We start from the raw sequence: 24,624 nt of genomic DNA on the forward strand, positions 1-24,624 counted from the left end.
TCCTATTTTTCTGCAGGAGGTACCAAACAACATAGCCAGTACTAGGTATGTAACTTGAACTCCACTCCACGTCAGATGCAGGTGCCTGTGGCAGAGCTGTAGACAAATTTTGCAGCATAAAGAGTGTATCCACGCTGTCATCTGTTATGGTCTGAGACCACTGCCTGACTTGCTTCTGAGACAAAGTCGTTACTGCACACCCAGAAACCTCTCGGCTTATCTTTCCCATCTTTTATAAGCTCGCTTGTATGCAACTTTCACAATTACCAAGCAGGAATGCGAAAGATTCAGAGCTCTTGCTGCGAACATCCCGATATCTCTCTCTTCAGGTCGTGCAGTGGCTTGCACGATAGCAGATGCTGTGGCAAAGGCAGCTGTGGCTTACCTATGGCTCGGCATATACAGTGCTGCCTTTGGCAGTTGCATCCTGAAAATGGGACCCCCTGTGCACCCTTACTACAGACCTTTGTAATGTGCATGTTATGGCTGTTTTTGGACAAGCCTAAGGGTAACATCGACTAGTTTGAAACTTGCAGAAAAATTTATGGACAACTGCAGTGCCAGGTGTCACATTATACATGTTATAATGTGGGTTATAATTTGAGGCCCGGTGTCGTACCAGCCTATAAGCTGCTTCCATAAATTTTGCTCTGATTAGCGTTTCCTTTGGGCCTGAATAAAAATGAGCAAGGTATAAAAACTGATATGCATGTCTGTAAGGGTTGCCATGATAGTGGTGTAGATCGCAATGCTTCTTGGAGTGTGAAGTTAAGCCGTTATTCATGTGTATTTTTGTTGCAGGGACAAGACCTATGTGCGTGTCCAAAGGGTTTCAACAGTCTTGTACGCCATCTTATCTCGTGAGTCAGCACAAGAACAAGTTTTAGTCGCCCACATGCAACAAGTGCCTTTCTGCTGCTCATCCAGCCAATGGGGGCCACGATATAAGCTTGCTTTCTTCTTCTTTATGCTCTTGTGTGGACTACAGACCAACCTTGCCCAGCCTGATGGGGTATTGTTTGTGCCTTTGCAGGCATGTAGTAGTAGCATCTCTCAATCATTCATACGGTTTTGGCAAGCGTCATAGTTTTGTCTTTTTGGTTGAGGGTTTCTTATTTTAGCTTCATCGTAACCCAGTCTTCTGAGGCAACAACCAGTCTTATGTCTTGTTGGTTGTAGCAAGTGCTCGTTGAATAATGCTGCTATTTGGACCTGTTGGAGCAAAGTACATAGTCCATTGGAGACAAGGACAGCCACAAGAAATGAGATGCACATAAATTCATGTGTGTGCATCTCAAGTATGAGACGCACACACGTATAAATGAGATGCACATAGGTTCATGTGTGTCATTTCTTTCTGCTGTCCTTGTGTGCAGCGTAATATCTGTTCTGCTTGTTGAAGCCACATGGATGAAATTCCGATCTTGAGGAGAGCCATGCATTGCTAAAGGCTTTTTATGTCATATTAATTGAACGAAAATCTTCAAAAACATAAGCCGCAAGAGGCTGACAACTGGCATATTAACTAGCGCTATTCATTTACTCCTGTGTCATGAAGCAACTGCTATAAGTTTCTTCTTGGTGACATTGCATTCGGAGTCAGAGGCTCTCAGCTTTGTCCTTGCATTTTCTTTAACAGTTTAAGCAGCACTCAGTGTGTACCTGTTGTTGACAACAGCGACATAATTATAGAGGGTGCTGCACAGTGGCAGCACCTGTAATGTCTCTTAACTAGTCAGTTCTACAATGAGCCCTTCAGGCTGTTGGTGTATGTCAGATTGATAGTTTCAGATTCCGAGATGAGAGGTGCAGTCTGCCGAGCAATGGATAATGTAGAACCTTGCGAAACCATGTGAAAGGAAAGTGTTTTCTTCTTTCTGGTCTATAAATTCATGTTTGCAAGACCTGTGTGTTCAGGAATCATCACAAACTGTAAGCATAAGTGCCAGTATGAGCTTACGTGCTCATGTGTACACAAGCATGCTCAGCTCCACATATATTAGTTGGAGAAGCACTTGTTTCAATGTTACTGTGTTGCATGGAGATCGTCAATGGTCATTGTCACTGCACCTGACACTCTCTTTCTAATTTGTGGAGGCATGTCTGCAGAGGGAGGTAATGTCGAGAGATTGTGGAGCATATAGGTTGTATTTGCACGAATATAACACGAGGTATTTTTTAAATTTTGTGCTTTCGTACATAGTGAGCTCAACTACTAGGCAACTGGACTTTACAGAAAAGTCAACCTTTCGACACCATAAGGAGATTGTCGGTGTACATGTGTGGGTGGGAGTGAAATCACTTTATTAAAAAGATGCATGCCAGTGCAACTTCACTTTTATAAGCACAGCTATCCTGGCTGGCTTTTTGGCCTATCATGGGACCTTTCCACCAGTTAAGTGGTGGGGTGTCACCATGATGCGCAACCTTGCGAGCCGTGGTGCATGTGCAAGTTTCATGGAGTGATGTATCACTGTTGCCAATTACACATTACACCTTGCTAAAGCACTAGAAGCCCATTAATGTGCACGAGTTTCACATTGCTACGTCACATTACAGTGGTAACATTAATTTATTTTCTTGTCAAGTCTCGCGTTATATTCGTGTGAATGCAGCATGTTGCCCCAGCATGCACGAGTACATTGAGAAAATCAGAGTGGCCTCAAGAAATGCGCAGCCTGCGTAATTGTGCATTATCATGCACCGAGTAAGTTTTCTCCATTGCAAACAGTTTGAACTGATGACATATGTATTGTCTATTGTGCAGATGCAGCTAGGGCTGCAGTGTGTGCAAATATTCTGCATTCTCCAAGCGCACAACAAAGCGGTGTATAGCGCGACAGTATTCCAGCACATTGAAATTCATTTGAAATTCAGCTTAGTTTTTACGTGCTTGTGACGATGAAGGCTAGTTCGGGCCCTCGAGAGTAGTGCTCTCAGTGGGATTGGTGGGTGATCAAATTTAAGATCTGCATGCCTGGTGTGGTTCTTGATGCGCCAGTTTCTATAAAAGGCGGCTAGCACCAGTGTGAAAGACTGCATTCCTGTACACTGCATCCCTACTTTGCTGCTTTTAAATCAAGGTGGAGCAAATTGCTACACAGTAGCCCTTGTTGACAAAAACCCTTAGCTAAGTCATTGAAGCACTTGTTTGAACTTTTATATATATATGTGAAAGTTGTTGAACTCCTTTGAACATGCAGTTCCATCTATGTACAATTGAAAAAACAAACAGCTCTATATGCAGAAACTCACTTTTCATATTTCTGCTTATGAAGCAGAAGAAGCACTTGCATTGTTTTTGGATTTGTCTGTGTGACACGTCTTGCTCTCGAGATTTTTAGTTAGCTTTTATGGGAATAGAATGCTTGTTTTGTATATTATTTCATACATGGACTTGTGTTTGGGTTATTGTGTCTTTTGAATTGCATTACTGGAGGAGTTGTGCTGTTTGGGTTAGGTTGAGTTTTGAACTGTGTGTAATATACAGCCATTTATTAGCAGAGCTTTACTTAGAGGATCAAGGTTATTATTGATTTAAATATTTACATGTATGTATATTGTATGTTCATATACTATCCAGACATTTTCGCTGCTTTATGTATTATGCAAGGCAACCATGTGCAACAACAGTGACAGTACTAAACGACGCAGTTACTTCATTTAGCAAGATTAGTACAGCTATAACCATTTTGGGAAAATGAAAAAAAAATTTGTTTTGTGAGGACTAACTTGTTGCTTGATGGAATCTTGTGGTACTTAATTCAGTTTTTAATCGTAAAATGTACTTCCCAAAGCCTTACAGATGGGATCATGTACAGTGCACAGGTAGGCATCAAAGCACCATATAAGGAGATATATATACTTCGTAATGCATACTATAGCTTGTGTCAGACAAGTTAGCCTTCAAAAGAAATGTGCTTGAAAGCTGTTCCTGTACAGAACCTTTTCTTTATAAATCAATCAATCTCTTCTGCCAGTACTACCAGCAGTTTTTATGACCTTTACCTACCTCTTGCAAAGAAAGCCAGCTTTGAGCCTTGTATATCTCGACATGCAACTTTACTAGATGAGCACATGAAGGAAAATATTTGTGCATCGGCACCTTTTCTCTTGCCATGTTGACACAACATACATATGTTGACCGTGCACCAGCACAGAAGTTGAAAAGTGTGGCAACACTCGCAGCACACCTGTTTGCCTTATGCTTGAACTCTGCAAACAGGATTGGAATATTTCGTGCCATCACACGAAGTAGCATATGGCTTCTGATTGTTATGAAACAGCACTTGCTGACAGCATGTTTGCTCAATTTAGGAGTTTAAGGCACATTGTCAGTTTAATTTACGCATGAAGCTTCTCCTGTTGCTAGATTTTATGCTGCCCGACATTTTTTAATGGAACTGTGCCGAGTTCAAGCGATATTTCACTTTATGCTTGTGATTATGAAGCCCCTTTGGGGTGCATGCCGTCTTTTTTATTATTTCATTTTTTATTTTGCTGTTCTGCACGCACATATCTTTACAAGGAGCCTGTGAAAAATGATATTGCTTGATTCTTTTGCTGACGAACAGTGAACCCAAGTACTTTTTTACTGTTTGCATTGAGTAGGTCCTTTTTCTCCGTTGTTAAGAGCAAAATTTTCATGGCAAACTCGCGCCTTCTGCTCGAGCTTCAAGTCACGCACCGAGTCATTCAAGTTTGTGTACAATAAATAGCGTTTGGCAGATGCCTTTATTTATAAATAAAACTTAGAACTGACATGTGCATTTAGATCGTTTGGGGAGGGAAGACTCCGAAGGCACACAATTGTTCAGAGGAGCTCCCAGGAATGACACTCATTTCCCCATCTGGAAACAAGCTAAATCGAAGCTCATTGTTCAACATGTTCATCTTATTCATGTCAAGTAATACTGGATAAAATCCTCATGTTTGTTTGCACATTGCCCGAGATGTTGAATGAAAATAGAACCACACTGTTGTTACTGCTGTTCCATCTACCAGTGCTAAGTCATTCAGGGAGACACTGAGGAGCTGTCCAGTATTACTAGGCAGAAGATGTATTGCCCAGACTAATTTGGGTAGTGGGTGCAGGCACCCATGGTGACAAAACACCGTAACAGTAATCAAAATCATGCTAAATATGCACTTGATTCAACATCACACAAACCATGTTTGCACATAAATAAACTGAAATGATGCAGGGTCATTTTCTTAAAACTGCACTTCATGTTTCGCTAGTCAAATTCAAGGGTACCTTGCAATAGATTGATGTCATGCTTTGTTTTGCGACTGTGCAACTATAGTGAACTATGCCTTACAACTTGCATGCTAGTTGAAAGATTGCAGTTGGCATCATAGTGTTCTAGGACACAGGGGTCCATGTTTTAAAGTTTGCTGCATCATTAAGCTTGGTAATCTCCAGTCAAGCTTAGATAAAGCATAGTTCACTTTGGGCCTAGAGAATCTTGCATAAGGAGCCTTGTGGCTAACATTCCACAGCACGATCACAGAATAAGGTTGCAGAACTGTGCTTTCCAGGGCAACCAGTTGGTGACAGAAATGTTCATACAGTAGCTGAAAAGACCGAAAGAGAACTTGTCGCAAGGCAGTTACATGCACTTTTTAAATGTGGTCCATCAGCACTTCAGTGATTGGCACCTCTTTTTTATACTTTCACTGATGCGATCTGGTCAGCGATTTGCAGTGGTGCACCTTCCACTCCTGTCTGATCTAGTCTAGTCTTGCTCTGTGAATGTGGTGGACAGAAACTAGGTGACAGCAATTGCAGCAAATAGCAGACGTTTAGCACTAATCCTGTCTACTCTGGGCTCGTGCATCGAAGTGTGGGCCTCGCATGAAGCCCTCATCTCCTTTCTGCTTTAGTGTGGTACATCCCTTGTCATGCCACTGTGCATGAATTACTTGCCCTACAGCAACAAGGTCAAAGACTAACAGATAACGACAGCTGTTAAGATTATCTGTGCATGCATATCACTGACAGCAGAGTTTCTTTAAACAAGTACTGACACATATTTTCTAAGTTGTAGAAATTTTACCACATGTTCCTTGCAAGTAGAACGATGAAGGTTGAGAAACCCAAGTGATATTTTAATTTGATGCTAAAGTTCATCTTGAAATGCCCGACCTGGCTTTTATGAACATTATCGTGACACCATGACACAGAGCAAGTTTTGCCAATATTGCTTAGTCACAAGGCTAGCTATGATTATGCTGCTCGTAATGAAATTGACATCGGAAACACGGCTGTTTCTGGCTGCACTCGCATGTGGCAGTCGCAGCCATCGCAAGAACATAGCGAGCTAGTGTTTCACAGCATTGTAATGCGCCCATCTATTGGTTACCGAAACTGGTTTGTAGACACGAGTACTACTGTAAGTTATTTAAGGCACTCTGATGCTTGAAAGCATCTTTTCTTGGGTCTGAAGAACTTAAACCTTCATTTGCTAATAAAAATTACGAGTTGGAAAATGTCACGTCAGTACTGCATTGAGAGTGCAACGATTTTCAGAGTAAGAAGGACATGTGCTAATTGTATAACACACCCAGTAGTCCTGTCTCAATTCCAGTTTTTGTAGTAAAAAGCAAACTTGGAAAACTCCGGGAGATAACGAAAGAAATGTGCCTGGCTGCAAGCAAAGGCTTCTGCATAAATGTCAGTGCAGTGTGCTACTATTATTGCTTGGAACATGGCAGCACCTTCGTTCTAGCCAGCCACCAGTGTCATTGTTTTTTATGTGTTGTGCACACTTCACAAGAAATTGCAGCAGGTTGTGCATGAGATAGCGTAATCACAGCATCAATTTGGGCAGCTACACTCGACACCCTGCGAAATTTCCTTGAAGAAAATGATGCATCTCTCATGCTTTCCGGTCATGTTAGCTAGGCAACCATAATGACAGCAACAACCTTTCGATTCTTGACGTGTCTGCTGTATGCATAAATATGGATATAGGACCATGCATATGTGCTTTCGGTGAAGCAAACAAAAAAAAGTAATATAACAGTTACCAACACAATATTAGAAAACATTGTACACTCGTATAAGAATGCGTTCTCTTTCCGATCGCACAGTCAAATCCCCCGTCCGCCGTGGGCAACAACCAATATATCTACAACATGCACTTCCCTATGGCCTTCATAATACACTGCAGGCACTCTTGAGCTTAAGAGACGTATATTTACCAGAATTAAGGCATTTTTTTTTTATAAAGAGAGTCGCACTCCCTCCAGGGTGTTCTGCAACATTAGATTTCTCCGTTACCGAATTGTGTTACATCATCAGCTGGCCACTGAAAGGAACACCACAGAGAGTGACACCAAGTAAGATTAGATTGGTAGAATTTTCACCAAAACTATTTCCATTCATTTTGTGAAAAATTGTTCACTATTAGCAGAAAAAATTAAGGTAACCTCGCTGCAGAATGCATCGAGATTACCTTAATTAAGAAGTCCTAATGGTAGGACTTCTTTCAAAACTCCATTTGCATTCATTTTGCATAAAAATGTCGGCTGCTAGCAAAGAAAAATTCCATGAAGAGAAAATGAACCTTCACCAAAGCTACGATAACAATGTTGGTGTGACGTTGGAGATCTCACTATTTTAACATATTTTTGCTATGCTCAGTATGTAGGCATTTCCAAATGTGATGTGATCCTCCTTTCATTGTGCAGCAAATGCTGCCAAATTCTATCTAAATCTAAAAGAGTTCATGAGTTAATAGCGATGCAGTGTCACTACTAGTTCTTTCTTCTTGGTGTCCATCACCTCTGGCCCACCAAGTCATCAGTCATATTAAAACTGGCCTTTCTGTCGTTACAAAAGTGCAATCCACCAATCTAGTTGAACTTGGTGTTTCTCATTAGCAGCTCTCTTAACACAGACAAACCTCCCCATTCCGGAGCAACATTCTGTTCCATGCGCGGGACAGTTCTCACAGACTAAGGCTGTGTTCCTCTATCGGCATGGAGTACCTACAGTTTCTTTCAAGAAAAAGTGGCCAAGGCAGTTCTAATAAAATGTCTCATCATCATACACTAGGAACATAAAAACCACAGCAAACCAGGTTGAATTCGATAAGGCCAGTGCAACATCAAATCTAAAACCTGCCTCAAGGCACTGCTTTGGGCTTCTCACATTTCTTTTGACTAGTAATGATGGCGTGAAGTGCGCCGGGCTGCCGCTAGGTGGGCATAGCACCACAGGGACACGATGCTGGGGCAGCACACAAAGACATGGATGTGTGCTTACATCCCTCCCCGTTACATAGTCTCGTACAAATATTACTAGAGGGCAATCTGGTGCTGCTGTTCAAATAGTTAAACCTTGATGTAATGAATTATCAGATATAACGAACTAAATTTAATGTTTGTTGCCAATAACAGCATGTAAGAAACACATGCTTAAACGAATATCAGATATAATAAAGGTATTTTTATGTCGATGTGACTTTGCTATAACGAGGTTCAACTGTACCATGAAAATTTGCAGGTAGTGTGCACATTTTCCCTCACTCCACCAGTGAATTTCACTGAGAATATGTTGTGGCTCCCTTCATCATCACATTTGCTTGCAATATTTAAAAGCTAAAATTCAGGAAAGAAAACTAATAACAGTGCAAGCAATGGGACGTGCAGACAGCAAACGAAGCGCTCTCTATCTCAGTCTGCACGTCCCGTTGCGTGCTGTTATTTGTTTTTTCAGACATGTACCAACCGGCCCGTGTCAGCATTTTATTAAAATTCAGGAGTTAATGCAATTTATATTTCTAAAGTAAAGTTCACTGCGCGAGTGAGTGTTTAAAGTAATGAACTGCAACTGCTAAATCTGGCTATTAGCATTTGGACAGCGATGCCCACCATGGCCTTTTATGTTCTGTACAATTACATTTATTATTTTTTTAGCAAGGCATCGAAAATACTGAAGGGCAGACTGACGAGCTCGTTGGTATTGAATTATGCAATGTGGCGCACAAAAGAGGCATGCCCTGTCTTAGTCTTCTTTGTCATCTATGTGCCGCATTTGTGCTGCATATCACACAACACAGAAAACAGCCAAATGGCAGCACTTTGAGTTTAACATTTGAAGCCACAAAAGTGAAGCCAGAAATATTGCACCACCCATCACAACCATGCTAGTTGAACGCAGCAGCAGGCTTCCCTCTGGTTAATCTTTGCATGCAACTCTGTCCCCTCCCCGCCACCCCAACTAGCGGCTGTGCTTGTGCAGACTACATGCTCTGTTGCCAGCCGCGCACTCCTCCGCAGCAGTTCATGTCCTCTCCTTGATGGAGACAAGTACAGCACTCTCCGGCATCACCAGGACGTGCAAAGACTAAGCAGGCACTGGCGGCGGCTGCTGCTTGGTGGCCCCCTTGGTCTTTGCGAGCACAGCTGACGCTTCGTCCAGGACCTGCTGCACAGTCTGCAATACAATAAAGCATATTGCTAGAGGAGCAGCTACAGGTGGCGCTGATCGAGAGAAGAATTTGGGGAGGAGTTTCTGGCACAGGACCAAGTCACGTGGTGCAAGAAAAAGTCACGAATGTCTAGCGTTTGACTAGTTGGTGCTGAGTGTCTCAGCATATAAGAACACGAACAACAGGAATGGGAACCCAATGCACTCGGCTAATAACAAAGAGCTGCGAGTGTACGTTCCCGTTGCTCATGTTCTAATATGCTGCAAAGCATAGGTAAAGGAGGCGTAATCGGAAACTGCTGGAAAAGATATTTGTCCTGCAGTGGATATAAATTAGACTAATGATAATGGTGGAAAGAATTATTAAAGGAGAAATGCAACACCTATAAAAGGTTTAGGGCTTGTTGGGAATTAAAGGGCGCCTCTTAATGAACTTCTTCCAACCAAAGGTTTTGCAGTTGTCGGCAAGTGGCAAGAACTTATCAGCAGAAGAGGCTGGTGGAGGAGTGAGGGTGAAAGTAAACTGCAGCTTTACACACAAGGTGGTTTATCATTGCACCATGTTAATTATTTTGTGATCCAAGAGCTGATTTCTACTCTCGTGCACACTCATAGCAATACATAGCTATTGGATTACAAATGAACTGTGTGCCAAGTATGGCCAGCAAGATACTAAGGATGTGTTCCAGATCATTGCAGCAAGAAAAGTTCTATACCTTGATGTCTAAAACATGAGCCTCTTGGCTGCTTATAGGAACATAAACAAGCCTCTATGTTCTTTTCTGCCTGTATATTGTAACGCACAGTTGAGTGATGATACTTTAATCGCTTTACCTTGGGCGAACTTGTGCCCGACACACAGCTAAACAAGAGCTTCACAGGAGCGTCCGCAGTCTTTTCGCAAGAGACCCGCACCTCTTCTTCTTCGCTCGTGTCCCGCGCTCATGACACGCTGCTCCGATTGCGCGTGCCTTGCGAGCCCGTGTTGCCCGCTGCACTGCCGCTATCTTTCGCAGGTAGCAGTAAACAACTGCACGAACGCAGGAGGCGGCTGGCGCGCATAATTCGAAATCATCTTGTGTCATTGTCCCCCTTCCAAGAGTGCATCGTCCCGATGCTCATACAGAGGGCGATGATTTCTAGGCTGTCATGATTTCGCAACGCTTGTAGGCGGAAGCAGTTATTGCCTGTCGTAGTACGGTTTCATTCTGACGACGTGGACGATTTCTGTGCGATGCCGCTGTCGTGATGAGGTTACTTGACCTTCTGGAGCAACTTCGTAGTTCAACGGACTAATTCGGCGAATTATCCTATACGGGCCGAAGTAACGACGAAGAAGCTTCTCGGATAGGCCGCGCATCCGTACGGGAGTCCACACCCATACTTTGTCTCCAGGTGCATACTGGACGTCTCTTCGTCGCTCGTTGTATCGGTCCGCGTCGGTTTGCTGTTGCTGCTGGATGCGGTGTCGCGCCAGCTGCCGTGCTTCTTCAGCTCTTTGTGTGAAGTCGCTGACGTCATTGTCATTTTCGGAGGTCTCATCTACTGGTAGCATGGCATCTAAGGTTGTGGTGACGGTCCGGCCAAAAACGAGTTGGAAAGGTGTCATTTGAGTCGTCTCTTGCACAGCGGTATTGTACGCGAACGTTGCGTACGGTAGTATCCTGTCCCATGTTCGGTGCTCCATGTCCACGTATATTGACAGCATATCAGTCAGCGTTCTGTTGAGTCGCTCAGTCAGTCCATTTGTCTGCGGATGATATGGCGTGGTTTTGCGGTGACTGGTGTGCGTCAATTTCATAATGGACTGTGTCAAGCGGGCAGTAAATATGGTTCCTCGGTCCGTGATGAGGACTTTAGGGGCGCCGTGCCGTAGTACTATGTTAGTGACAAAAAAATCAGCTACTTCACTGGCCGTCCCCTTGACAAGAGACCCTGTCTCGGCATATCGAGTTAGGTAGTCAGTTGCAACTACGATCCAACGCTTTCCCGATGACGATGTGGGAAAGGGGCCAAGTAAGTCCATTCCCACTTGTGCGAATGGAGTTTCCGGTGGCTGTATCGGTTGTAGGAGACCTGCTGGCTTGAATGGTGGTATTTTACGTCTTTGACAGTCCCGGCAGGTTCTTACGTAGTGCTGCACAGAATTCAATAACTTTGGCCAGTAATACTTCATGCGGATGCGTGCGAACGTTCTGCTCACTCCTAAATGTCCTGCTGCTGGCTCGTCGTGGCATGCTTCCAATATCTCGAGTCGTAACTTTGAAGGTACGACGAGCAGAAATGTCTCTGCACTATGTTCGAAATTTCGTTTGTACAGGACATTATTTCTCAGGACGAACGACGACAAGCTGCGGACAAAAGCTCGTGGAATGTCGACAGGATGTCCTTCTAGGTAATCAATGAGCAGGCGTAACTCCGCGTCGGATCGCTGATGGTGAGCCATTTGTGATGATGTTACAGCTCCCAGGAAAGGGCAATCCTGTTCATTTTCCCTAAGCGTAGATTCCGTGTATTCAATCGGGGCACGGGACAAGCAATCTGCATCACTGTGCTTGTGACCGGACTTGTATACGACCGTTATATCGTATTCCTGCAGCCGTAGACTCCACCTTGCCAGCCGTCCAGAGGGGTCTTTGAGATTCGCCAGCCAGCACAACGAATGATGGTCGCTGATAGCTCGGAATGGTCGGCCATATAAGTATGGTCTAAACTTGCTGATGGCCCATATCACCGCGAGGCATTCTTTTTCTGTCGCTGAGTAGTTCACCTCAGCCTTCGAAAGTGTTCGACTGGCATACGCAATGACTCGTTCCTCTCCGTTTTGCCACTGAATGAGGACGGCACCGAGACCTAAATTGCTTGCGTCTGTGTGAATATCAGTGTCGGCTTCCTCGTCGAAATGAGCGAGAACTGGGTGGTTCTGAAGACGCTTTCGGAGCTCATTGAAAGCATTCTCCTGCTCATTCAACCAGACGAAAGGCGCGTCTTCCTTTGTTAGCCGCGTTAGTGGTTCGGCGATCCTTGAAAAATTTTTCACAAAGCGTCTGTAGTAGGCGCAAAGTCCTAAGAATCGCCTAACAGCCTTTTTGTCGGTTGGTTTCGGAAATTTCTCCACTGCCGCAGTCTTCTCAGGGTCCGGGCGAATGCCTTCTGAACTGACGACATGGCCGAGGAAAAGAAGCTCGCGAAAGCCAAAATGACATTTCTGCGGTTTTATCGTCAGACCTGCTGACCTAATCGCTTCCATCACAGCCCGCAGACGTTCTACATGCTGCTCGAAGGTGGTAGAAAAAACCACGACATCGTCAAGATAAACGAGACAGGTTTGCCATTTCAGACCGGTGAGCACAGTGTCCATCATCCGCTGAAATGTGGCAGGTGCGGAACAAAGGCCGAATGGGAGCACTTTGAACTCGTACAGACCGTCTGGCGTCACAAACGCCGTCTTTTCACGATCTCGTTCGTCCACTTCTATCTGCCAGTAGCCGCTTTTGAGGTCCAGGGAGGAAAAGAATTTGGCATCTCGTAGTCTATCTAGAGTGTCATCGATTCTTGGAAGTGGGTACACATCCCGCTTTGTGACGGCGTTCAGCTTTCGGTAATCAATGCAGAAGCGCAAGGTTTGATCCTTTTTCTTTACAAGTACCACAGGCGACGCCCACGGACTTGCCGACGGCTGAATTACGTCGTCTTCAAGCATTTCCTTAACTTGACTTCCGATGGCTTCCCTCTCTTTTGGTGACACTCGGTAGGGATGCTGGCAAATAGGCCTCACTGATTCGTCAACAATTATCCGATGTTTGGCAATAGATGTCCGCCGGACTTTGGATGACACTGAAAAACATTCGGCAAATTCTCTTACGAGGGTCTCTATTTGCTCCTTCTGTCTGGGCGATAGGCCTGGTTCGATGTCGATGGCTGCAAGGACAGAATCCACATCTTGAAAATTCGATGGGGAAGACTCCGGAATGCTGAGATCTGTAACTTGGACGAAGTTATTAAGGGTGGCAACAACGGTTCCCTTCGCGACATGTTGCACCTCATTCCCAAAATTAGTGAGGAAAACATTGGCACATCCACCACGCAGCTGAACAAGGCCTCTTGCCATGCAGATCCCCTTTTCGAGTAGGAGACTGGTGTTGCTGTCTGCAATTCCTTCGTAGTCGCTGAACGCGTCGCTTCTGACTGTGACGGCTACGCTGGATCTCGGAGGAAGCATCACGTCGTCATCGGCAATGTAAAGGGCGTCGAATTTTTCTTCAGTGTTGAATGCTGCGACAGCGTGCTTGGTTGAGAAGGAAACACATGATTCCCGCAAGTTGATTATAGCGCCATTATCCTGCAAGAAGTCCATGCCAATAATCAAGTCTCTTGAGCACTCGGAAAGCACGATTAAGCTGGCGACGTACGTGAAGCCTCGTATTCCTATTCTAGCCGTACACTTGCCCGTCGGGTCGATGAGGTGTCCTCCTGCTGTGCGAACTTGTGGCCCTTTCCAAGGAGTCAGCACTTTCTTCAGTTTCCTGGCGAGCTCACTACTTACTACCGAGTAATCTGCACCTGTATCCACTAATGCGTCTACTTCGTAACCGTCAACAAACACACGTAAATCGGAAGCAACGTCACTCTTACGGCACTGGTTTCTGAGTCCCTCGTCGTCGCTCGGAGTCATCGATGGAGGTTCTTCTCTTTTCGCGTCGGCAGCGACCTTACCTCCTGAGGTCGCTGACTCTAGTTTTCCCGACGCGGGCTCTGTGAACGGCGTCTTGGAGAGCTTGAACACGGGTGGGGGCTCGGTGACCGATGCCTCAACGGCGCTGTTGACCGAGGTTGGTGTTGCTGGTAGGCGTATGGGGAGCTTTGACGAGTGGACAGGTACTCTTCGATTTCCAAGGGACGCTCACCATTTCGAGGGCAAGGTGCGTTCACCGGAAAACCGCGAAGCCCTGCCTGACGATAGTGGCACATTCTGTACAGGTGGCCAGCCTCACCGCAATGGTAGCAGAGGGGTATTCGGTCAGGAGTGCGCCATACATCGGCCTTCCTGAATCTTCTCTCGGGTGGCGGCAGCGTAGTACGAGGCATCGAGCTATTCATAGCGGAAGCGGCTGCGACGTCAGCACGTCCGGGAGTTTGCCTCAGCACATCGGCATACGAGAGGGTCGGTTGGCGCAGGAGTGGCGCTTGGGGCTGCGCACTAAGCTGTGGTTCCCGGACCACCTGTCTAACTTCTTCGCGAACGAGGTCTGCCAGCGAAGAGGGCGTTGGAACGTTCTGGTCAAGCCGTAGCCTCTGAAGCTCTTCTCGCACTACGGATCGCACGAGCTCTCGCATGACCTCCACGCTGTTTCCGAAGACGGCCGGAAATGCGCCCACAGAGGTGATGTTCATCTCCCGGTTGTACATCCTTGATCGCTGTTGCAACGTGCTTTCCATAGTCGTCGCCTCTGAACGAAACTCAGCGACGGTGCGCGGCGGGCTCCGAACCAACCCTGCGAACAGTTCCTGTTTTACGCCCCGCATTAGATGGCGTAGTTTCTTGTCCTCGCTCATGTTCGGATCCGCTCGGCGGAATAGGCGGGACATGTCTTCTACATACATGGCCACGCTTTCGTTGTTGCGCTGGTTTCTAGCTTGCAGGGCAGCTTCGGCCCTCTCCCTGCGGTCGGTACTCGGATAGGTTGCCAGCAACTCCCGTCGAAAAGCATCCCACGACACAAATGTCGCTTCGTGGTTTTCGAACCATGTCCGTGCGCTGTCCTCTAATGCGAAGTAAACGTTTCGTAGCTTGCGCTCTCCGCTCCATCCATTGAACTCAGCCACGCGCTCAAAGCGTTCCAGCCAGTCCTCTGCGTCTTCAAATGTGTCGCCGTGGAAAGGCTCTGGCGTCATTGGCGAGTTGACTACGATATGAGTTGGCGTGGTTTGAGTGGTCATCTCGATAGCGTTTCCGCTAGCAGACGCTGACGCACCGATAGAATCCGGCAAAGGGGAGAACTCAGGGGGCTCACCACGTAGGCGACGACTGCTGCGTTGGTGAACAGGAGTCAATTCGATGGGTCCAAGTTGCCGTGAGTCCAGGCTCCTTTCCCTGACTTGAGAAGGGCTTGAAATCATACCCCGCACCTCCACCAGATTTGTAACGCACAGTTGAGTGATGATACTTTAATCGCTTTACCTTGGGCGAACTTGTGCCCGACACACAGCTAAACAAGAGCTTCACAGGAGCGTCCGCAGTCTTTTCGCAAGAGACCCGCACCTCTTCTTCTTCGCTCGTATCCCGCGCTCATGACACGCTGCTCCGATTGCGCGTGCCTTGCGAGCCCGTGTTGCCCGCTGCACTGCCGCTATCTTTCGCAGGTAGCAGTAAACAACTGCACGAACGCAGGAGGCGGCTGGCGCGCGTAATTCGAAATCATCTTGTGTCAATATAAAAAAAAAAGTTGTAGTATGTCAATACAGCCACTGTCAAAGTACATATGCAGAATAGTCGCACTTTGTTTTATTTATAGGCTATGTGACCGCACAAGAGTGTCGTAACAGACGAAATCTTCATGACTTGTTCAACTAAGATTTTGAAGCATGCCTTTCACGAAGACTAGTGACTCTCTTATAAGCACAACTTGCCTTCAGGCTTGATACATCAGTCACATCATTGAGTGTTCAACATAACAGTAAATCTGACTTTATAGCGTTCAGCTCCGGGTTGCTTCACTTAATTTTGCCACCTGCTCATTGACACAGCAGTGTAGCCTTGCATTGTTGCAGACTTTGACACTGTCTTCTCAAACCCATCTCTGTCTGGACCAGAACAGCTCTTAACATAGCGACTGTCTGGCAATGACAGCAAAGTAGATGTTCTGTGTTGAGAATTGGAATACAACCAAGGATAAAAATCCTTCACAGATGTATGCCAATCTGAGCAACTGGTATGTCAAAGACAGCAAAGTTGCATAGGCTAGTTGTCACATCCTTCAACAGTACTAGAGGGTTGTTCGCTGGTTGTTTTTAGTGATGATTCAGTCGGTGACGCCCTGGTCATATGGCCACTTTTGAGCTCTCATGCTAAGCATCTTGCTGGCTGCTTTTTAGCATTGCAGCTGTACAGACTCCTAGCTCACCTCCAACGTGGAGCAGGTAAAACACGACATAATAAAAAAGAAATATGAATTTCTGGTTAAAGAACTGCACAAAGAGACTGTTGTTCTGTTCATGTAAAGTAATATGCAAGGCAACCTTTATTTTATAATGATTGATAATTATATTTCGAAGCTAAAATTTTGGGCTCTGATGCAGGCTGCGCTGCTGATTGGCACTGAGCAAGCTGCTGCACACAGGCCTTTGCCGCAATAAAATGGCTGCAAAATTCTCGTTAACAGCTTTGCTGTACGAAAAAAGGAAAGGCACAAGTAGAGACACAGCACCTGTACTGCAACTTGCAGTTCGAGTTCACAGTAGCTCAATCGTTCGAGGAGGGACTTCATTGTCACGTCGTCCACGTGGCAGGACAGCTCCTCGCGCAGTTTTCTCAGCCGATCCTGCATTGTTTCTGTGCGTGGGTTCAGAGTGCATGATCCATCGGGCAGCTTATGGCTTGGCTCCCTGGTGTCTTCAGTTTGGCTGGCAGATTCGGGCTCTCTTGTTTTATCTGTGTCGTCCTCCTCGCTAGAACTATAGTGGTACAAGAGAGCCGATGCTGGCCTTGGCTTATCTGTCTCGGACTTTGTACCCACCTCCGTTGGTCTGGATATGGAAACAGTTTGGGGAATTAGATATGCAAACGCAATAAAAATAAATAAAACCCACATAACCAGTAATATCTAACATTTATGTTTTTCACATCTTAAAAATTCAACAGGGTAATTCACTTCGCTTCAATTACAAGGACACAACAATTTTCTTCATATAACCGCTTTCTTGTTTGTTGCAATAGCTAATCATACTCGCATAGGCATGACAGAGTACAGAGATGATCAGAATGAAGCAAACATTTCCCTTGAAAAGTAATATTTTGCAGGAGCTTTCAATATGCCTTATAGCAATATCGCAGATTGTAGCTAATTCACATTTATTTAGTTTGCTGTAAATGATTGTGCGATCTCTGTGATCGCTTAACTAGAGCTGGCATTCACGTCTCTACTGCAAAAAAATGATAGGAGGGAGGCACCACTGTTGTGTTGCAATAGGACAAATTATATCGCAAGCGATCTGTCAGGCAAACTCAAAAGTCCTGTTCAGATGCACTTGATTCAGTAGAAATACCACCAGTCAGAGGCATTATGTAATCAAGGCCACTTACATAAACATTTTGGGAAATATCTACAGAAATTCCACAGCTACCTTAATTCTACACAAGTAGGAAGATACCCATAAAGAAGGGGGTCAGACAAGTAGACACAATCTCTCGAATGCTATTCACTGCATGCTTAGAATAAGTATTCAAGCTATTAAATTGGTAAACTAGGAAGGCTTATGAGTAAGAATCGATAGCGAATATCTTGACAACCTTCAGTTTGCCGATGACATTGTTCTGATCGGCAACACTAGACGAGTTACAACGAATGATTGAGGATCTTAACAGAGAGAGTGTAAGTGTGGGGTTGAATATTAATATGCAGAAGACAAAGATAATAATGAATAGCTGGGCAAGGGAACAAGAGTTCAGAATCGCCAGTCAGCCTGTAGAGTCTGTGAAGGAGTATGTTTACCTAGGTCAATTAATTTCAGGGAACCCTGACCACGAGAAGGAAATTCACAGAAGAATAAAAATGGCTTGGAGCGCATACAGCAGACATTGTCAGCTCCTGACTGGAAGCTTACCATTATCATTGAAAAGGAAGGTGTACAATCAGTGCATTTTACCAGTGCTGACATATGGGCAGAAACTTGGAGACTGACAAAGAAGCTTGAGAACAAGTTAAGGCCCGCACAAAGAGCGATGGAACGAAGGATGCTAGGCATAATGTTAAGAGACAGAGAGAGAGCGGTTTGGATCAGAGAGCAAATGGGTATAGCTGATATTCTAATTGACATTAATAGAATAAATGGAGCTGGGTAGGTCAGTAATGCGCATCTTAGATAACGGGTAGACAATTAGGGTTACAGAGTGGGTGCCAAGAGAAGGGAAGCGCAGCCTAGGATGGTAGAAGACCAGGTGGGGTGGTGAAATTAGGAAATTCGCGGGTGCTAGTAAGAATCGGTTGGTGCAGGACAGGGGTAATTGGAGATCGCAGGGAGAGACCTTCGTCCTGCAGTGAACATAAAATAGGCTGATGATGATGTAACGCATTAACATTGCTGAAACTAAATGCATGTGATTATTAAAAAAACTGCAAACATTACTATTGCACTCTTTGCACAAACATTAATAAACCTTGCAAATACTAACACTTCAATTGTGCATCATTTTCGTGGAGACACTATATGCCAATTGCTTCCCAGTTCAGCTCTCCATAATGTCATTTGACTCTTAAAACACGACATGTGCTAATTTGAACTAATTCTTCACCAACAAAAGCTGATTTTTCTGTATGAAAGATTGTAATGAGGAAAAATATAAACAAATTAATTCAACTCACTCTGCTTCCTCTGTAACGACTTCCTGCTTGTGAGAAATCGGGACCTTCTGACTGCTTACTTCTTGAGAAAGAGACTGCAAAATGAGGGTGATAGCTTAATCACAGTTATCTCTACATTAAATACAAGTGCTTTCATTCATGCTCGATTTGGCCGCACAAGCATACAGTTATGTACAGTGCTCAGGGATTGAAACACGATAATGTGCCCACATGGCAGCCAGCACTTTTCGTGCTACCGGTAAGCAACGGATGATCGCTGGGAGGACAGATGCATTCATGAAGCATCACAAATACTCTCACTTTCATGGTATACCACAATGCATGAGTTCAATTTCCTCGGCAACCATTGGTGGTGAAAAAAAAAACCAGCAACCATGCTGTCAAATTATCCGTTTCAATCACTGAGTATTTGTACAGCATTTGAACTAGTGAAGTCAGTGAATTTCTGCGTTCAAGTATATTGTGCTCAAGGTTGTTTTAATTCACTTTTTTTTAACTGTGTTTGCTGCTGTCCCTGCAGTGTTCTGTGTAACATCTTTGTGAGCCAGCATATCATAAAAGCCTACAAAATTTGAGAACAGGATATGGGGCTCTGTAAACAAATATGTAGGCATAATATCCTTTGCAGACCAGCAGTAAGAGCTTTCTGTTGCAAAAGCATAAACAAAGTAACAAACTAAAATAAGCTAAACTAAGCTTTGAAACAGCACGAGACATACTTTTGGCATCTGCGACTTCCGCTGTGGCAGTCGTCTCCCCGCGGGGCCTTTGGCTCGATTTTTAGTGATGCTTTCGAGTGGTTCTTTGCCAGGGATGTCCAATGTTGGATCTGGAACCTGAGGACTGCTCTCAACATTTGCCTGCATGTGCAAACAGAAAGTGTTGAAATGTTTGATTGTAGAAACGTTTAATCTAGAATATAAAGTGCAAATCTGAAGCGTCAACAGCAGCATATATCACCTGCTGCGCTACTTTTCCATAATGGGCAATTCTGGAGTAAAGCACTTCACGTTAAAGGGACTGACAATCACCCAGAGCATATGTATTCTAATGTCGTGGTGTTAATGGAAAGAGTGTGTCTCACAATAATGAGAACACATATTATTTTGTCCATTAAATGAGGGGTTAGGACTGTATATTTAAATGATGCAAAATAACATGAGGTGACACAGTGTAATGTGTGTACATCCCAAGTACTGCAAACGTACATGCTTCAGGTCTTGTCAAATGCACTTCTTGTAGGTGAACAAAAATGTTTCTCTGCTACCATTTTGACTTTTGCACATTTAAATGAATTTTGGTACTATAGTAACATGCAAATAGTTTTGTTGACAAGTGGTACTGGCTCCATGCAGTAAACGGGATGCTATGGTCACACATTACCTCGTAACACGCGAACATGCATGATGGATTTGCTGTGTCAAAATATGTTATAGCAATGCCAGGAGTTTGTTGGGTCCAGTAAAGGTGTGTCAGCTTTGAATTTGCCATTGTTTTGCAAAAACTTGCTTATTCACTGCTTAAGCTGTATCTGTATTCAGTCGCTCAGTTTTTGTACTGCACCATTCCCACCACTATCAGCAACTGCAACTGCTGACACCCATATACAGCTAAGCAAGTGAGCTGGCAAATTGAAAATTGTACATTTAAACATTTCCGTATGTTTTCCAAATTAGTTAATTTCGGTCTAGAAACTTTATATTCTACACTTTCCGTGGTCACAAGAGGAAAGGTGTGTGTGAAAATCAGCCTTCAGGAACTAGCAGCACTCACATGCATCAAAATCTTGCAGGTGCCATAAGACCTGCATATTAAATAAACACAGCTTGCCCCCACAGTCCGAATCCGACTCAGCCTGTGACGCACATATGATGCGACAACCTGTCATTACATACACAGGGGAGCTCGCACCTAGTTCTGTGTATCTGTTGCGATGACTGTATTGTTTGAAAAGCTTGTGTTAAACATGCTCAATTGTGAGCTGACTTATATTGCTTAGAGTATTGGCATGACATTTTCAACTTCTAATTTTTTTGTGTTTACTAGATGTCCAACCACTCTAAACTCTAGAAAATATATGGGAATTGTTAAGAGTGCCCTAAATAATACACTATAATACTTGTTTCTACGAGCCGGTTTCAGTTTTGGTACCACGGAGGTGGATGCGCTGTGACATGATTACACATAGGCTGGCTTAACTGCTACCATCACTGTAGCTGTCACACATGAGTGCAGTCAGAAGAAACATGTGCTGCACTCTTGTTTATTTTTTATGACGAATGTCATCATACCTGCCCTTATTGCTACACGACTTCAGCAAATTTTGCTGTGTCCTGACATTATGACAATGTTAGTGAGCGCATGGAATTTCAAGACTAACTTCAATATCAAATGAAGATATCTTATCGACCTTTATGGCAGCTAAGTGTCAGGCTTTTGCATACAAGAAGCATGTGGTAGCGTTTATACAACTTCAAAAATATGTGTCAGTACTTCTCGCACAGTCAAATTTTGAAAAACATTCTTTTAAGTGTGCTTTGAAGAGTGCCTTCCTTGTTACAAAAGAAGTTATATAATAATAAAGAGAAAAAAAAAGACATCAGTGCTTTCGTCTGTAGTATCTGTGAGGCAATGTGCATGATTACCCACATGCTTCCCATAAGTTTACACTCAAGTTACACAGCCTTTACATTTTTTCAACCGGCAAGGAACCAAAAGAATTAAGAAAAATTTGATTGGCATTAAAATAATATATCGAGGCTGCTTTCAGTACATAATCTGTGCACAGCCAAGTGTGCATACATTATGAAGTGATTCTCGCATGCCGCTTTTTGTCTATTTTGTCAGAACCTGCTGCTAATCCTCAACAAAGTAATTCCAGCCTCATGACATTGTTCTTTGTCCATTTTGCGCTCGTTGCAGTTAGTTTTAGATAGTTTGAAGACTTTCATGCCTTTCGAGTGCAGGCTACAGCAGTTACATGTGGCATCAAGCTATTCTGGGCAATTAATCGAGCTGACATAAGTAATTATTTCTTTGTGAACATGCTTTAAATTGTGATTAGAGTTGGCCTTGGGAAAAAACATAATTCTGCAATTACCAGTTTACAGGCCTAATAAGTGTTCATTAACCAGACAACCAGTGTTACTTTTCATCCATACTGCAAGGTTGAAGAAGGAGAATGGCTAGAATGCAATTAATTATTCAAAACAAACAGAATAACTATGTAGTCACCTAAAAAGAGGGCAATGAAAGTTTGATATGGAAATGCAATCGAGTTCACAAAAAGACACTGTAGCATACGTTCCTATCATTTTCTTTTGTTTTTTTACATTGCAAAGTGACACACAGGATTAAACAGCTTTGTCTAGCTGAAGAAAGAAAGAATATATATATTAATAATGCAAGCAAAAAGAAGTCGTGCAGAATATACATTTGTGCTAAGAGTTATAATATTAAAAATGTAACCTATGTCCTTTGTGAATGTCATTCTCTTGATGCTCTACATCTCTGCCAAATTTTAAGAGCTGCATACCCCTAATGCTTTTTGCATCATTGTAATTGCCAATATTGAACTTGAACATCCTTGACTTTAATTTTGCCCTTTTTTGCAACTCCATTGTCACTCAGCTTTTGCTGCACCTTGTAAGTTTAATTTTAAATATTTAAAAAATGTTTTCGGAAACTGGATTGAACTGTGCTGTTGAATGCACAGAAAAATGTTGCAAGCACCATGAGACAGACATGTCATATACCTGGCTTTCGAGGGATTTCCTGGTCTTCCGTTTTGCAAGTGACTTCCTGAGAAAGGATGTCCGCTTCTGCACTATGGACTGATTCAACTGTGCACGGATGTGTGCTATCCAGTCGCACACCTCTGATAAGGTACCCGCAGCAAAAGTATGGTATTCCTGTAAGGGGGTGGGGAAGAGAGAAAAAACAAAGCAAGTGATATCAGCATACAGGATGTGTTGGGGTGCATCAACATCACTAGTCGTGCTGCCATAATGAGCCTTAATTACGTCAAAGAATCCTCGGTTGGCGTTTGTGATGATGAATCCATTCTGGACGGATTTGCTCTCATATTCCTCACAGAGATCGAAAAGGTCCAAGTTGATTACACCACAGTGGGAGTTTGTGCCCTTGCTCGTCTGAAATGGAAAAAACAATACTAAATAATAATGAAGGAAGCAGTATACGATATGTAATCCCTCTCTGTTGTCTTAATTCTTTGTCCAGCTTCTTAGTTTAGTTTACCATAGTGGAACTGTTGGGTGGCAGACTGATCAATGAAGCCCATTGATCCACACAAGCAAACTGGATTAAGTATACATCTGACTAGTCTTTTTCCTTTTTTCGTAACGCAATATTTCTGCAAGCAGACATGTGCTGTGCCGTCATATCAGCATGCAAAGAAGAATCTGACCTTCGCAGTATAGTGAAAACATGCTGCAGCGTGTGCGCTGTAAAATCGGACGTCCTGTTGCGGCGCGGGCGAACAGGCAGAAGAAAAAAAAGGGGGGGGGGGGGCGGGAGGGGGTCCGGTAGCTCACCTCGCTGTCGTAGTAGTACAGCTTGTTGCCGTCTAGCACACAATAGCGCTCTTTCCACACAGGTAAGAATATCCATCGGCGGCCGACCAGTTTAGTCAGCGTTCCCTTTTTGCAGGGCTTGGCAAATGACGTGGCTGGCGGAATATCCTGGAAAGGAAATTGAGAACCCTACGCGTGACCCTGCGCGCTTTGCGAACGAGATAGGTATCGCGCGTACTACCTGGCGCTCGCGCGGGGCACAAAAAACGCGGCCGCACCGCGATTTGCAGCGTCCCATTTGCAAGCGATCCCGGCAAAGCGGCCGGGTGTGTCGCTACCTGCTGAATGCATTTGACGCTTGATCAAGCATAAGCACCCTTGGAAACGACCGCGACCCTGAAGCGCCGCTTCCGTTTATTCTTTCAACGAGTATGGCGAGTTTCATCGCTCCATCATAACGGTGCAAGGTAGTGGTAATGAACAACCGTAATACGATATCAAAAAGAAAGCTAGCGGGGCACTGTGAATCGGTCATCAGCGAAACATGCACCTTAATTCACCTTAATTGCTACACTACGCACTATTGGGCATCCGGGTCGTCTGCTGCGACATTCGGTAGCAGACGATATTCTCTGCACTGATCCTCCAAAAGAAACAAGCACGAACTGGCAGCGACCGAATGAAAAATCCTTTAATGCTGCGTGGAACTGTTCAACGGCCGCAGCATTGCATGCTCAAAGACTATAGCACTCGCAAGCAGCAAATGACTGGCGCCGTCAGAAATACCTCCGCGCGTGCGTGCGCGCAAAAGGAAACAACTCACCGCCACTGAAGACGGGACACCCATACCGGTGCTGCGGGCGAATGGTGTCACGAATCGCGTTGGCTCGGTGAAGCCGCAATATGGTTTACGCACACTACCGTGTCTCAGTGCAGTTGTGCGGCTGCTGTAGCTGTCGCGGCGCGTCTCTCCGTGCCTTCCTATCAGGCGCACAAGCACGAAGAACAGTTACAAACTGCTGTTGACGGTGCGTGCGTTGCGCCCCGGAGCTTGGGGTGCGGCTTTGGGAGC

At 44.5% G+C, this 24,624-nt stretch overlaps 2 protein-coding genes across 7 annotated transcripts in view; one reads left to right on the top strand and one right to left on the bottom strand.

Annotated features, from left to right (window-relative positions):
* Nedd4 (E3 ubiquitin-protein ligase Nedd4) overlaps nt 1–4,761 on the top strand; it is a 46,868-nt gene extending 42,107 nt beyond the window's left edge. For all 4 annotated transcript variants that reach the window (XM_065442465.2, XM_065442530.1, XM_065442613.1 and 1 more), the window contains exon 21: nt 802–4,761. The gene's annotated coding sequence lies outside the window, so the exon portion shown is untranslated. The remainder of the gene's footprint in view (nt 1–801) is intronic.
* On the bottom strand, nt 4,716–24,614 carry LOC135910676 (pleckstrin homology domain-containing family O member 1-like). 3 transcript variants are annotated; one of them, XM_065442902.1, is made up of 8 exons: nt 23,794–23,897; nt 23,574–23,720; nt 23,043–23,171; nt 22,776–22,931; nt 19,740–19,880; nt 19,021–19,094; nt 16,867–17,185; nt 4,716–9,445 (listed from the first exon to the last, which is right to left on the bottom strand). In XM_065442902.1, the coding sequence occupies exons 1-8, from the start codon at nt 23,848–23,850 to the stop codon at nt 9,356–9,358; spliced, it is 1,113 nt and encodes a 370-aa protein (XP_065298974.1). In that variant the 5' UTR covers nt 23,851–23,897; the 3' UTR covers nt 4,716–9,355. The 3 variants fall into 3 exon arrangements, with proteins under 3 accessions (XP_065298974.1, XP_065298818.1, XP_065298896.1); XM_065442746.1 differs by lacking the exon at nt 4,716–9,445 and having other exon boundaries at nt 15,973–17,185; nt 23,794–23,903; XM_065442824.2 differs by lacking the exons at nt 4,716–9,445; nt 23,794–23,897 and adding an exon at nt 24,376–24,614 and having other exon boundaries at nt 16,632–17,185.
* Between the last annotated feature and the right edge of the window lie 10 nt (nt 24,615–24,624).

Source organism: Dermacentor albipictus, chromosome 1 (assembly GCF_038994185.2).
Source record: "Dermacentor albipictus isolate Rhodes 1998 colony chromosome 1, USDA_Dalb.pri_finalv2, whole genome shotgun sequence".
Taxonomy (NCBI): Eukaryota; Metazoa; Arthropoda; class Arachnida; order Ixodida; family Ixodidae; genus Dermacentor; species Dermacentor albipictus.